The 18,322-nt window shown below is 38.0% G+C and overlaps 1 protein-coding gene across 1 annotated transcript in view; it reads right to left on the bottom strand.

Annotated features, from left to right (window-relative positions):
* The window catches only part of DCAF7 (DDB1 and CUL4 associated factor 7), a 34,880-nt gene extending 17,746 nt beyond the window's left edge, over positions 1–17,134 (bottom strand). Inside the window, exon 1 of the mRNA XM_044677183.1 lies at positions 16,748–17,134. Coding sequence (XP_044533118.1) covers positions 16,748–16,885 — 138 coding nt within the window. The 5' untranslated portion in view covers positions 16,886–17,134. The remainder of the gene's footprint in view (positions 1–16,747) is intronic.
* Positions 17,135–18,322: the final 1,188 nt, after the last annotated feature.

The following is an 18,322-nucleotide window of genomic DNA, read 5'->3' as shown; positions in this document are numbered from 1 at the left end:
AAGAGCTATATCCCTACTCCCCAAAATACTTCAGGAGTATTAAAGTTTTACATACATGACACTAGAGATTTTGTTCTCTTTCTCAATACCCTAAGGTAGGAGTCGGCAACCTTTTTGGCCATGAGAGCCACAAACGCCACATTTTTTAAAATGTAATTTCGTGAGAGCCGTACAGTGCTCACAGTGCGCGCTCCTGTAACAACGCCTGAAAAAAAATTGACTTTATGGCTCCTGCAGAAAGAGCCATACATTGCCAACCCCTGCCCTAAGGTATCCAAAAGCAGAACTGCAGGTCTTACAAAGGAGATTCAAATACTATTAACTTCTAAGGGTACTAGTTTAGTTATTACTAAAAGTAACTAAAGTTGAAGATACCAGGGAGACAGGAAAAAAAGAATTAAAAAGTTTAAAATACAAATCAAAGATTGCACTTCTATAGAACACATTCAATAATCAGCTTCCATGTATTTAATTATCGTTCCTATGCAAATGATTCTCAGATCTAACTTCTTTCCTGACCTCTAGTCTTGCATCTTCAATTGGATATCTCAAGCTGGATGTTAAATTCAACATTCCATCTTTCTCCCTCAAACGGTCCTTTCTAACTTCCCTTTTCCTACTGATAGTACTATCAATGCTCCTAGAATGTCATCATCTATGCCTTATTCATTTCCATACCCAATTGTTGCCAAGTACTGTCGATTTTACTTTTTTTAACATCTTATATGTGTTTTCTTCTCTGCTCTAATAATGCCACCACACTGATGCAAGGCCTCATAATCTCACGCCTGGATTATTTTAACAGTCTTCTGTTTGGTCTTCTTGCCTTTACTCCAGTTAATCTGCTTCCAATTAATTATCTGAAAAATCGATACATTGGCACATAATACTTACACAAAGGCACCCCTTCCCTTTAAATAAAATCTACTTTCTCCAAAAATAACTATTTGTTTTAGTACTCTTGTCTCAACTAAATAATCTCCACTGCTCACAATTCTGCAATGTAGTGTCACTTTCCAAATATTTCATGTCTATGCAATGATATATTTTATTCCTGGTCAAATGGATTCTAAGTTTAAACACTGAGATGGATGTTGAAGTGCTCCCCCTTTGCACTCACTGCTCCTCAATTTAAAATTTTAAACTGAGAAAACATTCATGAAAGAAAAATTTTATTTTCATAAGGATATGAAATCTGAGGCACCTTGGGACTGCCTAAACAATGCTTTTTATCTATGAGATCCTAAGGCCAACTTTATGCCAAAAGAACTGTGCCATAGTAAATCCATCTGGATATAATCATGTGTTTATCCATAAAATTCTAAGTACCAACCAGAAATGAGAGATCAGGGCATTTCTAGGGGCAGCATACAGAAGACAAGATGATTTTAACCAATTTTTATCATCTATGAGAATTCTGTCTTCAAGTTATTCTTCTTCCCTCTCTTTGCTCCTTCTGCAATCCCATCTTGGTTCTGACATTTTATGTTATACATCCCCTTGGTCTGTCTCCAGCTCCATATTCTTTTCTATAAACTTTGCTTGATAATTACTTACTGGATACACTAGAAGAGTGGCCAAAAAAAAAGCTTACAAAATAAATATCCATCAAAATAATTTTGTTCATTTAGAAATGTGTATATATATTAGATATTAGTTTGAGAAATTTTTAATATTTGTATAATGACCAAAAATTAACTTTAAAATGTGAAATCTAAATGTGCTAAGCTTCTCAAAGTTTTCACTTTTACAGCTTTCCTAAATTAACCTTACAAATTAGAACAGTCAGTTTAATTCAACATGAATTTCTTAATAGCCTGCTTTGAGCAAAGCATCATGTGTATGAATGTATATTGTGCCACCCCCTCCCCATCTCAACTTTCCTCATTGTGGTTTCAATATAGGGAGGATCAGGAAGAAATTAAATGGAATTTGGGGGGGGGGGGGTTGAGGAAGCAGTAGACAATACATAAAGGCCAGCAGATTACACACACAAAAAAGCTTAGAAACTCAGAAATGCATAAAGAAGCCTATGGCCAAATACTTAGTCCAAATTTTACAATAAATGTACTCTAAACAACTCAAAAAAATTTTTTTTCACTCATCTTCTCCATTATGAAGGGAGGGCCAAAAAATTTTATGTGGAATTTTGAGATCAAAGCGGGAAATGGCGCCTCTAATCCCTGCAACGTGGAAGGGATACTGGGACTCACATACATAATTCACACACACACACACACACACACACACACTCACTCACTCTCTCTCTCTCTCTCTCTCTCTCACACACACACACACACACAGCAGAGACATAGATAACCAGATTCCTGTTCTCAAAGAGTTTATAGTCTAATAGAATATGGATACAAATAACCATAATATCAAACAGCACATGATAAAGACATAAAATATATATATAATGCTACGTGAAGTCAGATGTAAGGATCTCGACTCTGTTCTCTTGCAAACTGGGAAAAAGTAACTCTATCTATCTTGTCAACTAGAGTCCAAATTTGATAATACAACAATGATGACATGTAAGTCCATAAACATGTAAATTATAAATATGCCTCAAAGGAAACTCAGTGGAGGAAGATTTCAGAGCCTAATATTTAATATTTTATTAATTTTAATTTTGAATATTTTCCCATAGTTACATTTCATGTTCTTTCCCTCTCCCCCAAGCCCCCCCCAACCCCCCCTGTAACCGGCACACAATTCCACTGGGTTTTACATGTATCGTTTATTAAGACCTAATTCCATATTATTGATAGTTGGACTAGAATTATCGTTATATGATCAAGCAATTGTTTTTCTTCTGTGTTTCTCCTCCCACAGTTCTTCCTCTGAATGTTGCTAGTTTTCTTTCTCATAAGTCCCTCAGCCTTGCTCTGGATTCTTGCATTGCTGCTAGTAGAGAAGTCTGTTATGTTCGATTGTACCACAGTATATCAGTCTCTGTGTACAATGTTCTCCTAGATCTGCTCCTTTCACTCTGCATCAATTCCTGGAGGTCGTTCCAGTTCACATGGAATTCATCCATTTCATTATTCCTTTGAGCACAATTTCATCACCAACAGATACCACAATTTGTTCAGCCATTCCCCAATCGAAGGACATTCCCTCATTTTCCAATTTTTTGCCTCCACAAAGAGTGCGGCTATAAATATTTTTGTACAAGTCTTTTCCCTTATTATCTCTTTGGGGTAATAAACCAAGCAGTGCTATGGCTGGATGAAAGAGCAGATAGTTTTTTAAAGCTCTTTGGGCATAGTTCCAAATTGCCATCCAGAATGGTTGGATCAATTCACAACTCTACCAGCAATGCATTAATGTCCCAATTTTGCCACATCCTCTCCAACATTCACCACTTTCCTTTGCTGTGATAACATTTAATATTTTAAAAAAACCTCTAAAAGGTACTTTTATTATTATATATAATTCTTAAATATATATATATATACACACACACACACACATACACACACACACACACACACATATCTTAAAAGATACTTTTCTCCCTCTTCTAAAAGAGACAGTACCACTCTAATTTTCATTACTGTCAATACCTCCAACTCAAAATTTCTACTGCAAAATTATTAGACTATATTACCAGCTTCGAAGTCTTACTGACTAGAGATGCCTCAGCTAACGCATTGGAAAAAAGCACTTCTCCAATGCATTTTGGATTGTATTTAAGAATAAATTTCAGCACAACACATCGCTGTCTCCCAGGTTCTGAGACTCTGGTAGTGTTGCCCTAGGGCATAATAGACAATGTTAAAGATGTAGATTCATTTCTTACTCAAATCACAGTATGTATGTCCACATGAACAAAGGTAAATTGGAAAAGCAACAAAAAAAATAGCAGTTTACCCAGAGGCCCCCACCGTGTATTACTCTCCTCAGTCTGCCATAGAAAGAATTGTTAAAAGAATCGTTATGTTTGTGATCTAAATTTTAGTTCCATTTCCTACTGAACTTCCAGGGAGCTCTTTCTCAGTGTATCATAATTAAATCCCAGACACCTGAAAAAGACACAAACATACTAAAAGGCTTTCACCAGAGAAATTTTAAAAACTCAAATATATACACATAACCTTGCCAATTTCTCAGCAAGTGTCTAAATGCAAGGAATGCCATAAAGATCATAGTGAAAGCCTACCACAAATATTAGGAAATAAAATATCATAAAGCAGAGTGAAATAAAACAATTACATGTTCCATTTGTAAAACAATCTTCCATTTAAATTTTTGGCATCAGGCAACTATTTCTAATATAAGCAAAATATTACTTAGGTTCGTTGGTCATATTTTGTGTTATAAAAGCATTGGTTTACAAATGATAACACTTCTCACCACCTTTCTTTTAAAATTTTAAATTATAAAATAACTTTAAAAAATCATACATAAAATCATAGAATCCAAATCACCTAAGTATTTCAAAATGCTCTAGAAATCCTAAAACTTGACGTTCATGGAAAATGAATATTTTCCTATGGTGAGAAAACAAACCTCAATTATCTTATTAAAAATGTCTTAATATATGTAAAACCCAGTAGAATTGTGCATCAGCAATGGGAGGGGGTAGGAGGAGAGGAGGGATAGAACATGGATCATATAACCATGGAAAAATGTTCTAAATTGATTAAATAAAAATTTTTAAATTAAAAAAAATCTTAAAATATAAACATATAGTACCTTTTCTGGAGTACCAATTTGAAGGGTGATAACTTCTATATGAAGTAGTATCTTTCATCATCTACTCTTCATAATTATGATTCTATGATGTTGTGGTTTACTGTAGAAAATAATCTGTAAAAGCTTACTTTTTCCTTCCTTCCGTCCTCCAACTTTTGACATTTCTACCACAGTTACTATCAATGGGAAGTGTTAGACTTGGAGTGAGGAAGAAGGTCTATTGTTGAAACACCACCTAATAAAAACCCACTAACTGAGAGAAAGAGAGACAGAGACAGAGCCAGAGACAGACAGACAGACAGACAGACACACACACACACACATTTCTTTCTTTTTTTTTTAACATTTATTAATATTCATTTTTAACATGGTTACATGATTCATGCNGTTTCGAGTCCACACTCTCAATCATGCCCACCCCGACCCATGCGTTCAAGCAGTTGTTTTTCTTATATGTTTCCTCTCCTGCAGTCCTTCCTCTGAATGTGGGTAGCTTTCTTTACCATAAATCCCTCAGAATTGTCCTGGGTCATTGTATTGCTGCTGGTACAGAGGTCCATTACATTCAATTTTACCACAGTATATCAGTCTCTGTGTATAGAGTTCTTCTGGCTCTGCTCCTTTCGCTCTGCATCAGTTCCCAGAGGTCTCTTCAGTTCGCCTGGAACTTCTCCAGTTATACACACACATTTCTGCAAAACTGCTCATATGATTATATAATAAATATTTGGATTTTTAAAAAGTTCCAGAATACTTTTTGCATCTGCTACTTCTAAAAACTAGAGTTCATGGATCCGCCCTAGGGAACTTCCTTTTAATAGTCAGTAGGTACAATGATATCAAAGCAAAGGCATTTACTAAGATGTCAATGTGAACTGGTAGCTATAGAACATTCATTGCCCTAGTAAACCTAAGCCATACTCTCCCACAAATATAGTATTTTGGTGAAGTACAGGCACAAATACAGAATATAATGGTAGTAAGGCACACAAGACAGAGAACATATATGGCCAAGGCAACTTATATCTGAAATACTGGAGGACCTGAAACTCCTTTGTCTCCTTGTGGAATCTTTCCACTGCTCCCCCATGGATTTTATTCTCTCAGTAGCTTGACTCTCAATTATCAGGTCTGTTTTTGTCCCTAGAATCCATGGTTGGCTATCTTTTCTGATTCTTGAGCTGTTTCCTTGTTGCCTCTCTGTGTCAGTATGGAGCATGGGTCTATTCCTGTATCTAGTAATCACCCCTGTGTTCATGCCTATAGAGTATGTGATTCTCCTCTCTGCTAAATGCAATGTCTTCCACGAGGCAAACAGTACAACTGTACAGTGAGATCACTGATAGCGGTGATGGTGAGAAGACATCCTCATCCCAGAGCAATTCTTTCTCAAAAGCCAGATTTTTCCTGGACAATTTGTTCCTGATGGAATTAACTTCCAGAGCTGGTAAGTGCAGCTTTTTAAGAGGCCATCAAGAGGGTGGCCAACTTCATCCTGCCAAAGGAAGAGTCTTCCATACTTGGAAAAGAGGCAAAATGGGAGATAGGCAGTCCAAGTTGTCTTTCTATTCCCATCAAGGAAAAATACTTTTTTGTAAAGGGATAACAAGTTGTTAGTGTGTTTTTGTACTTCATTAATATATTAATATCTTTTTATCTCTTCTATTTGCCTTTGGGCTTTTATAATTTAAGGATGGGTAGGGAACCAACTGGTCAGAGACCAACTACTCTCCACCTTACATTCTTTCCCCTAGTAAATCAACTGGGATACTTTAGGCATAGTTGCCCTCTAAGTCACAAATTCTGAAATTCTAAGTTACTTAAAGAGGTTCAAGGCTCATCCTTTTAAATTCTTTCCCTAGAACCTTGTACATAAGAGCTTTGGCAAAGTCCACATAACAGTTCTTAAATAATCTAGAAATTAACAACTTTCTATGACAGAAAAGAGTCGCTTTTACTCTAGTGATAATACTCACCTTCAAATTCATGGTTGCAGTAAGCATATATAATAGATGTCAGCACACTAACATTCAGCTATGCAGAACTTAGCTAAAAGAACACCAGTCTAATTTATAAGGGAAATAAACTAGAAAAAAACAGAAAAAAAAATTTCCAGTAGATTCCTATAACACCAAGGTATCCAACAAAGAGGGAACCTGATGGAAAAATCTCTCCAGTGGATCCTTGTAATCTATAGGACTCAAATCCTGGAAAAATCCCCCATATGTGTTCTAAGCAACCTCAACTCAGCATTCACAGAATTGTAGTTTGAGGCTCCAGAAGGTTCAAGTTCTAGGATACTTGTATGTCAATACTCTTAAAACTCTAATTCACCTCAGTTTTGGGGATAAGAACTCATTATTTGACAAAAACTGCTGGGAAAATTGGAGAACAGTATGGCAAAAATTGGGTATAAATCTATTATCTCACACCCTATATATATTAAGATAAATTCAAAATGGGGGTATATGATTTAGACATAGAGGATGTATTATAAGTAAATTAGAAGAACATAGAATAGATTACCTGTCAGATCTATGCAGAAGGAAAGAATTTATGACCAAATGAGATCGAGAACATTACAAGATGTAAAATGAATAATTCTGATTATATTAAATTAAAAAGGTTTTGTACAAACAAAACCAATGCAACCAAAATTAAAAGGGAAATAACTAAGAAGCATTTTTATAATAAATTTCACTGAAAAAGGTCTCACTTCTCAAATACATAAAAAAACTAAATCAAATTTATAAGAATACAAGTCATTCCCTAATTGAAAAATGGTGAAAAGGTATGAATAAACAGCTTTCAGATGAAGAAATCAAAGCTTTCAATAATCATATGAAAAAATGTTTTAAATCCCTCTTGATTAGAGAAATGCAAATTAAAATGACTCGAAGTACCACCTCACACTTATCAGATTAGCCAATATGACAGTAAAGGAAAATGATAAGTGTTAGAGGGGATATGGTAAATGGGGACACTAATGCATTACTGGTGGAGCTATGAACTGATCCAACCATTCTGGAGGACAATTTGGAATTATGCCCAAAAGACTATAAAACAATGCCTATTCTTTGATCTAGTAATACTACTACTAGGTCTATATCCCAAAGGGATAAAAAAAAAAAGGTCAAGACCTGCTTGTACAAAAATATAGTTGTTCTTTTTGTGGTGGCAAAGAATGAAATTAAAGGGATGTTCATCAATTGGAGAACACTTGAACAATTGAACAAATTGTAGTATATGATGGTGATGGAATACTATTGTGCTGTTAGGAATGCTGAACAAGATGATTTCAGGAAGAGTTGGAAAGACCTTCATGGACTGATGCAGAGTGAAAAAAGTAGAACCAGGAAAACACTGTACACAGTAACAGCAATACTGTAGAATGATCAACTGTGATAGACTTAGCTTTTATTGACAGTACAATGATCTAGGACAATTCTGAGGGACTTAGGACAAAGACTGCTACCCACCTCCAGAGAAAGAACTATTGGAATTAGAATGCTGAAGAAAGCATACAATTTTTCAATTGTTTATTTGGTTTTATAAGATTACTCACAAAAATGAACAATATGGAAATATGTTTTGCATGATAATACATGTATAACCCAGATTGAATTGCCTGCTAGCACCAGGAGAGGGAAGGGAAGAAAGGGAGATAAAGTTCAATCATAGAACATAGAATCATAGAATTTATGTGGAAATGTGTTATTACGTGTAATTGATAAAAAACAAAAAACTATAATTCACAAGGCCCCATCAGTAAACTTCCCTTAACAGTCACTAGTAGACACAACTAGAACAAATCAAGAGCATTAACTAAGATGGCTCTGTAAGAATAGCAATTTCCTCTAAACTGTCTCCTAAACACAGTGTCTATAGGAAAAATAAGACATAAACTTGGAGTACACTACTAGAGAAGCACACAAAGGAAACTCATGTGGTCAATGCAACTCACATCTCTGGTACTGCAGGACCTTGATGTCCTTTTTTCCCTTATGGAATCCTTATGATGCTTTCATCCTTGGGCAGAATATCTCTGCTAGGAAATAACTTGGTTGAATCCCTAGAGTCAGCTCTTCTGCCTGGTAGTATCTTTTCTGTGCTGCCAGAGGACTCTCCTTGAAGCTGTTTTCTTGCTGTCTTTCTGTGTCTGCTTGGAGACTGCTTGTTTCTTTTCCCTGACAGATTTGGTATCTTCTACTAGGCAGAATATTTCTGTTTCAAAGCACCATGGACAAAGGGGAAGAGAGTGAAAAATCTCCTCTTTTCCTAATCTCTCTGTACTCCCCAGGCAACTTCTTTTAAAATCTAGATTCTTGCTCAATTGCCGACTCTGCCTGTAATGGCTCCAGATCAGAGGAACTCAGCCTTTTAAAAGGGCCACTAAGGACTTTCCAGTTCAATCAAGAAAAACTTCATTACTTCATCCAAAAAGGGAAAACAGGTTAGATGGGCAGTCTGATGCTCCTTTAATTTCATCAATTAGAAACTATTTCAAACTTCATAAAGCAAAAATTAGGCATTAATACTTTGCATTTGGTTAAAATATTAATACCTCATTATCTATTATCTACTCTTTGCTTTCTGGGATTATGTTAATGAGAGGGGTCAGATGCCAACTATTGTACCTTAGCCATTAGCACACTCTGAAGCAACATTATTAATGCATCTATGGAAAAGAAAAAATGGGTTTAAACTATAGCAGAAAATATTCAAAAATAGTTAAAAGAGATGCTAGACTCTGAAAAGGACTATTAAGGGAGATCAAGGAATTTATTTCCTTTAGCTCTTTAAAAGCATAGATTGCCTGGAATGGTAAAGGCATGGGTAAAAAGAACTACAGTTAGACATTTACTAGTTGTGTAATCCTGATCAAGTCACTTAACCCTGTTTACCTCAGAGTTCCTCATCTGTAAAATGAGCTGGAAAAGAAAATGGCAAAAACCCTAAAAGGGGTTACAAAGAGTCAGACAGGGCTTAAAAAACAACCAAACAAACAAATGACTTGTTTCTTTTTGAAGTCCTTACCTGCCTCGAGACTGATTCTTTTCTGAAAAAAGGAACCAGAAAATCAGATTTGTTAAAACAACAAAATTTCATCCTCAGTTATTTAGGGTCTTAATTTCCTTATTAGGCAACATTTATGAAAGGGAAGAGGAAAGCACTTTGCTCCCCACCATCACTTCCAGACTTTCCCTTCACCGCCATTACTAGCAATCTTCTTTTGAGGTGCATTCAATCCACATCAATCACACAATCTAGATTCTGATGACTGTCATCCATGGACTCTCCAGCAGCACTTTTCTTTCTCAATGAGTTTAGTGCCTGATTCATAACATTTCTCTCTACCCTAACTAATTTTCCCCTATTCAAAGGACTTCAATCTATGTTGATGCTCCTTCAAATACCTTAACTTCCAGTTCCTCAATCCTCTCAACTTCTACAACCTAATCTTCTATTCTACCTCAGTTATACAAAGGGATAATCATATATCATCTACATGTGTACTGCTTCATATTTATGAGCTCTGAGCTTCCTTTAGATGTTCTTTTATCTTTATGTCTTACTCCAAAACTTATTCTTCATCCTCATAAAGAACCACCAATGTCTTAGAAATCTCTCAAGTCCACTGTGGAATCGGTGGACTCTATACTATCCTCTCTACTCTTGAATCTCTTGTTCCCTTAATCCATCACAACAAGCACAATCTGTCAAACCCAACCCTGAATTATTTCTTCATGTTTAAACTTACTTGCTGCTAAATAGAACTGGAGAAAATTATGAAACAGAAGCAGACTCAATCCATTATAAATTTATGCTAGCTAATCTAAGCTAGGCCCTCACTACAGCAAAGTAATCCTAATATTCTTCCCTAACTGATACCTTATCACACATACAAAAGCAACTGTTCTAAATCTTTTTCTCTCTCTACAAGCTTGCCCTCACCCCACCCTCTTTGTTGAGGATTCTACCACATACATCGATAAAAAAAAACAACAAGCAGACAAACAAACAAACAAAAAAACCCACCACAAAAACAGGCATTCAATGACAGCTCCCTCTTCTCTCCTGACACAAACTCCTTCATCCCTCACTATCCTCCCCCCTTCAATTCAAGCAATTCAAGCTCTGATGAAGTGGCCCTTCTCCTTGTCAAGACCAACTCCTCTACATGTTGATGCATACCATTCTCTCTCCTTTTCTCCCACAGAATGCTCCCATTACTATACCCCCACTCCCTAATCTTTAACTTTTCCCTATCAATTGGCTCCTTCCCAGAGCTGCTACAAACATACACAAAAAAACCCTCATCCTTTAAACCCAACAACCATCACTAGATTCTACCATGCTTGCCAGCTATTATCCTTTATCTCTCCTAGATTCTACCATGCTTGCCAGCTATTATCCTTTATCTCTCCTGTCCTCAGCTAAACTTCTTGAAAAAGCTGTTGGAAGCAGGTAGGTGGCTCAGTGGATTAAGAGTCAGGTTTATAGATGGGAGATCTTGGGTTCAAATCTGGCCTCAGACACTTCCTAGCTGTGTGACCCTGGGCAAGTCACTAACCCCCATAATTAACCCTTACCACTCTTATGCCTTGGAACCAACACATAGTATTGACTCTAAGATGGAAGGTAAGGGCTTAAAAAAAGCAAAAGCTGTCTACAAATGGTACCTCCATTTCCTGTCCTCTCACTTCTAAACCCTCAGCAACTTGGCTTCCAGCCTCATTATTCAACTGAAAACTGTCTAAAGATATCAATGATTGCTTCATTTCAAAATATAATTTTATCCTCTAGATACTCATATTTTAAAACTTTTTGTAGCATTTGACATCATTGACAACTATTCTGGATATTCTTTCCTCTGTGTTTTCTCCCTATCTGTCTGATAGATAATGTCTTAGTCTCTTTTTCTGGGTTATCATGTCATGCCCGAAGGTGTCTTTCAAGGCTTTGTATTGGACCCTTTTCTCTTTTGACCCTATATTTCCTCTTTTGTGATTTCATCAGCTTCCATGGGTTCAACTGTTTTATCTATGCAGATATTCCCAGATCACGTAAGTCTCTCTTCAGAGCTACAACCCTTACATTCAGTCTTAGAATCAATACTGTGTATTGGGAGTGTCTGAGGCCAGATTTGAACCTAGGACCTACCCAGCTGCCCCCTAATTCAAGCATTATTACTATTGTGCTCAACAGACATCAAACATAATATTTAAGGATGTCCCAAAAATCTTAGCACAGCCTTAAGTTCTAAATACTACCTTGAGCTTTTAATAGCTTAATCTGATAAACTATCACAGTTTAAGGATACACTAAGATTTTTGGGACACGTATTTTATAAAAACATTATTTAACACCAAATACAGAGTGAATTTACTCTTCCTTACCCAGATAAGACCCACTCCAGGAAGCAATTAAGTTAAAAGGTTGTCCTTACCCTATCATCTATTGTATCTCCTTTGTGATCAGGAGAGCAATTTGTGTTTTCTTTTCATTTTTAGAATGTGACTAAAGAGAAAGCAACATTTTCTAAATGAAAAGAATTATGAATTGGTGACTCATCAATCTGAGTCCTACATTCAAGTTCATCCCTGATTATGTCTCTATATTATACTTGAACTTATGTTAGTTTCCTTATCTAAGACAACATTTTAATAAATATTAGAGGAATTTGAACAGATAAAGATGTGAAAATCTCAAAACTCAAAATCCCTTGTTAATATTTTTCTTACATTTGATCTAGTTTAACATAAAAGGTTCTGGTTTAATTTAGGATCAGTAGAGGAGTTAGCAAATTCATTCTTTTACCTATACCATTCAATTTGGTCCCATAAGTAATAATTGCACTAAGCAGAAGAAAAGCACTACCACACAGAAAATTAATGTTTCTGAAAAGTTGCATGTAAACTGATTTTTTCTGGCAATCAAATAATATCAAGTGGCCAAGAGCTCAACATTTAAGGAAACCCTCTATAAAATCTTTTATAAAGCAAATTGAAGCCCAGAACAGTCTGCCCAAAGGCAGACCTCTTCCTTGCACAATAACTGGGAAAGTCAATGTTTGATGGATTTCTGGAAGTTAAGTGACATACGTAAGGTCACATAGCTAAGTAGCAGAACTAGGTATCATGCTATCACTTTTAGGTAATAGCATTTTTTATATCTTGGTTTCTATACCCATGTTGTAATGCCAGGCTAAATTTAGTCTTCTAGCAACAAGCAAACAAAAGCATTTAGTAAGCCAGATCAATAAGATTCCTAGAATAAGGGATGAAAGTTGCCTTTTAAGGGTACTTCTTTTTCCTGCTGATACATAAAATTTTCTCTTTTTCCCCTTAAAAAGAGCCTAAATTATACTACAACAGCAAGGGAAAAACTTTTCATAGTAAATATAGATTCTACCAGCAATGAATGTCCTTTTCAAAACAGATATTACAAGTTATTACAGTACAAGGGCTAGGCAAAAGACAGAGTAACTTTAGTCAGCAAACAGCTAGTCTGTGGCTGTAAATCCTGGCTCTGCTACAAGGCCTCAGTTTCTGTATCTGTAACAACATGAGAGATTATATTAAATTAACCAAAGAGCCTTCCTGGGCTAATATTCAATAATCTTAAGCTCCCCCCAAATAGGGTGTGTGTAATGAGCTGGAAGTTTCACAAATGCAATAACTTCATAGACTAGAAATACTACACTCTGCTCCTGTCAGTTGAATTGGAAGGGAAATTGGTCAAGTAGCACTAAAGTGAAAGACAACTGTGCAATAACTTTAGAATAGTAACCAATGGAATCAACAGGAATAAGGGGTGAGTGTCTATCAAAAGAAGCTATTATCACTTTAACTCTTATCTTATTATCACTTTAAATCTTCACTATCCATTACACAAAGATTAAAAGTCAGACAGGCACAAAAGACAAAAAGCAAAAGACAAACGATCTTAGCTCTTATGAAGCCTACCTTCCATGGAGGGGATTCAACATGTACACTGACCAAAATTCATGAAGTAAAGGAATATGAAATAAGGCTAGATCTAAAATTGTTCATACTCTTTGATTCATCAATACCATTACTAAGTCTCTATTCCAAAAAGATTTAAAAAAATAAAAAGGGAAAAGGACCTATTTGTACAAAAATATTTATTGCAGCTCTTTTTGTGGTAGCAAAGAATTAGAAATTGAGAGGTTTTCCATCAACTGGGGAATGGCTGAACAAGTTGTGGTATACAAGAATTATGAAATACTATTGTGCTATAAGAAATGATAAATAGAACAATTTCAGAAAAATCTGGAAAACTTACATGAACTGATGAAAAGTGAGGTAAGCGGAAGCAGAACATTGTATACAGTGAGTATATTATTTGAATGACCTGGTTATTCTCAACAATACAGTGATACAAAAAAAATCCCAGAGACTTATGATGAAAAATGCCATCTCTATCTACGAAAGAACTAGCATTAAATGCAGAATGAAACATACTATATTTCATTTTCTTTAGTCTTTTTTTTTTACATTTGAGAACTCTTCCACAAAATATCTAATATAAAAGAATGTTTTACATGATTACACATGTAAAACCTTTATCAGATTGCTTGCAGTCTCAGGGAGGGAGGAAGGTAAGGAGGATCAGAAGAAGGGAAAGAATTTGTAACTTGAAACTTAAAAAAAATGTTAAAACATTGTTTTTACCTGTAATAGGGGAAAAATATAATTTTTAAAAAATGAAATAAGGCTAGAGCCTGACTGAAGGATCTCGAATGCCAGGATGAAGAGGGCATTTTCTGCCCAAGATACAGTGACTGAGAAGCTACTGATGGTTTTCAACAGGGGCTGTGATAAAGTCAGACTTGTGCTTTGGCAGCTAACTAGATGATGGATCAGAAATGAGGAGAGATTGGAAGCAGGGAGGCCAATCAGAAGTCTATTATACTAGCAAGAGGTAATCAGGGCCTGAACTGGGCTGGTGGTCATATGAATAGAAAAAGAGACAGATGAAAGTGATGGTGTAGAGATAAAATCCATAAAGGAAGCTGGATAGGGAAAAGCATTATGGCTCAGCTGTTATATAAGACTATAAATATGGTATGACTAGATGGATGGTGGTACCCTCAAGAGAAACAGGAAAGCCTGGAGAAAAAGTGAGTTGATGACTACTTTCTTTTTGAACAAAATAATACTACCTGACATTTATAAAACACTTCAAAGTTTTTAAAAAATTTACAAAGCACTGAACTCATATTATCTTACCTGTTAGATAAATACTAAAGGTACTGTCAACTACTATGAACCTCAGTTTCCCTGTCTGTAAAATTATATAGGAGATAAAGGGCTAACCTTTTAAGTCAGGAAGCTATGGGTTCCAGAACTCTAGCTGTGTGACCATGGGCAAGTCACTTAGACTGTCATGCCCCAAAGAACTCTCAGGTTATAAATTACAGATGATTTACTAATCTGCATCCATGGAGGGAGTTTTCATAATGGGCCATAAATCACAGAAATGGGTCAAAAAATTAATGAGAATAAATGACCTTGCTCATGATCATATAGCTAACAAGTAGTTGTGCCAGTATATTTTCTCTCAGGTTTCTCCTAAGACCTCTTTTTACTACATCACACTGACCAGTTGAGCTTGATTTTGCTGTAACACACAGGAAGCACTTTCCCAGTAGGTTGCTGACAATGAAGGAGGTAGAGTTCATAAGAAAAGTTAGATTTGAATAGTTTTGGGAGTCTTCTGAATTGAGAAATTACTTGAAGTCATAAAAACATAGCTGTCAAGAAGAGAAATAGCACAGGATGGGCTCTGGAGGATACCTAAGCCAAGATGGCAAGGTCTAGATTATGATCCAGCAAAGGAGGCTGAGAAAGAACAGGCACACAGGAAAAGAGCTATAATGGAAGTATGTAGAACAAGGAGAAAAGTCAACAGTCAAAAGATTCAGACAGGACAAGGCCTGAGAAAAGGTCAATCAAAAGTTATCTTGGAGTGATCAATGGAGTTAGAAAGAAATCATATTATAAGCATGGAGAAGAAACTGAGGTAACCAATGTACAGGATCTTTTCTGGCCTACCACAATGAAAGGGAAATATACCTGAATGTATATAATATATTCCAAAAGTCCAATTTTAAGTGTGTGTACATATGTGTATGATTGATATCTGTCTCTCCACCCAGCAACTATAAATGTGCTACAGTACTTTTTTTCACCTGTGATTTCATTGGTGTGGAGAATTCTGACATAGGAAGAAGCTCCCTCCATTGATATTATTCTGTAACATACTAGTAATAGTGCTGCTGGGGCACTGAGAGGTTATGAGCCTTGCCCACAAGCTCATGAAATTCCCCTCACAGATGCTGCTCCAATTTATAGCCTTTGAGAGCTATGTGGGGCACTGAAAGATTAAGTGACTTGTCCTTGACCACACAGTAGTATGCCAGGAATGGAAGCCGGGTTTTCCAGGGTCTCTCTATTCACTATGCTAACCTGCCTCTTACCATTTTGTGGAAATGAATAAATATTCACCTCCCTGAGGCCTCTCTTTTAGAAGTCAAGAACAGAGTATCTAGTGATATACCAAAACTGGAAGAACACAGGGAGAAAATAACTAGCCTTTACCCAAAGCAAATCATTTTACGTATGTATTTTTGTTTGAACCTCACAACACTGAAGAGAGGATACTACAGGCATCACCACTATTTAACAGACAAGAAAACTTAGGAAGGTAGGAGTCCAGTTAAAGAGGACGGAAACTGAGGAAGGAGAGGGAGGAAAACTGGAAGGAGAAGAGGGTGTAGACAACGAAGTCAGTTCGTGTTTAAATCTCCAACAATCCGCCCACCTGCTTCCCAGCCACCTCACCCAGGGGACCCCCCGGACAGGCCCAAGGAAGGTGGGGGACAGACGCAGCGCGGCGGGGCTTCGAGGCTCGAGGGGAACGGATGAGGGGAGGGGGGAGGGGCCGGCGCCGGTCAGTTCCCTTCCCTTTCCTCCCCCCTACCCCGGGGTCTCGCGCCGCCGGGCCCCGCCCCCACCTTGTTGTTGTACTCCTCCACAAAACTGCCCAGCGCCAGGCGGAAGCGCTTGTCGGGCCTCACGCTCCAGTTCATGGCGTAGACCGTCCAAGGTGCCTCATACTTGTAGATCTCCTTCCGCTTTCCGTGCAGGGACATGGCGGCGGCAGCGGGGCCGCCCTCCGGGCCGGGAAAGCCGGAGCGGAGGACAGAGGCCGGGCCGGACCCAGCCGAGGGACTCGAGGGGGAGGTCTGGGGTGGGGGGCGGGGCGGGAATGGGGGTCGGGAGGTGGGACGGGAGGGAGGAGGGTGGGGTCAGCAGGGACCGGTGGCGGGGGGAGGGGGAGAGCCCCGCAGCGACAGACAACGGCTCTGGTGCCCGACCCCCAGTTTCAAACCTGAGGCACTGACAACAACCACCTTCCGTTTGGGACGCTCCCCCGCCCTCAAGGAGCGGAAACCACGCGACCCTGTAACAGCACTAGCCGTTGGCGGCCTCACACGTCGTTTAGAACGGCCCTTTCCTTCCATTGGCTGTTATTCCTATCGTTTCCGAAGTCCTTCTTCCCATTGGCTATGCTCTTTGTCATTCCACGGACTCTCCCTCCGCCTCCTTGGAGGAGGGGAAACAGAACTTTCATAACCCTGAAAATCCGTTGGCTGGTCGGGATGTCAATCAAAGAAATCCTTGAGTGTTCTAGGCTGGACTGGAGGTGGGGAGGGAGTCGGAGGTTAAGGGACAAGCTTTCCCGAGACCTGCTGGTGCTAGTGCCGTTTAGATCTCGAGGCTCTAGGGTTCTTAGGGAACTCTTCTCAGAGACTGGTTCTAATTGACTTTGCATTAATCTTCCTCCCTCCCCACAGCCTTTCTCTCTACCAGTAGACTTAAGGTTCTGCTAGTCACCTACAGTTATACCACGTGGAACCCACACCGCTACTACTTTTGTCTCAGTCATCCCACCTCCACCTATTTTAAGGCACGTCACCTCCCACCCCCAGGCACATCCCCTCCCTCTTTGCATTGCAGTCCTCAGCCCTCGGAGACATCCTATTTACATGAGCATGACAGGCCAGTTCAGTCTGATCTAGAAATGGTTGGAGAAGCTTTTGGTTTAACCACATGCATCATCTGAAAAATAAGGGTTTGATTAAATAAATAGTATTGGAACTCCGCCCATCAAATAGTCTTTACACGCTGTCAAAATAATTTAAAAGTCTCAGGGAACTTAGGACCAGAGAGGTTAATTAAAGTAGACTCCAGGCCTCAGCTTCTTCAATTGTAAAGCAGGGAAGGTGAGAAAGGAAGGGAAATAAGCATTTATATAACATCCCCTATGTGTGTCGGGCACTGTGCTAAGCTAAATATGTCATTTCATCGATACAACAACCCTTTGAGGTAGGTGTTATACCCATTTTACAGTTGAGGAAACTGAGGCAAACCAAAGTAAGTTACTTGCCTAGTTTCATACAGGAATTATCTGAAAACAAATTCGAACTCAGGTCTTCCTAACTTCCAGCCCAATCCACTTTACCACCTAGCTGCTCCAGGAAGGGAAGGAGCCAGGGAGAAGGGGGAGAGGTTGGACTAAATCAAGG

The sequence above is a fragment of the Gracilinanus agilis genome, chromosome 4 (assembly GCF_016433145.1).
Source record: "Gracilinanus agilis isolate LMUSP501 chromosome 4, AgileGrace, whole genome shotgun sequence".
Taxonomy (NCBI): Eukaryota; Metazoa; Chordata; class Mammalia; order Didelphimorphia; family Didelphidae; genus Gracilinanus; species Gracilinanus agilis.
Note: the sequence above shows the minus strand (reverse complement) of the source record. Positions and strands in the feature narration are given on the sequence as shown.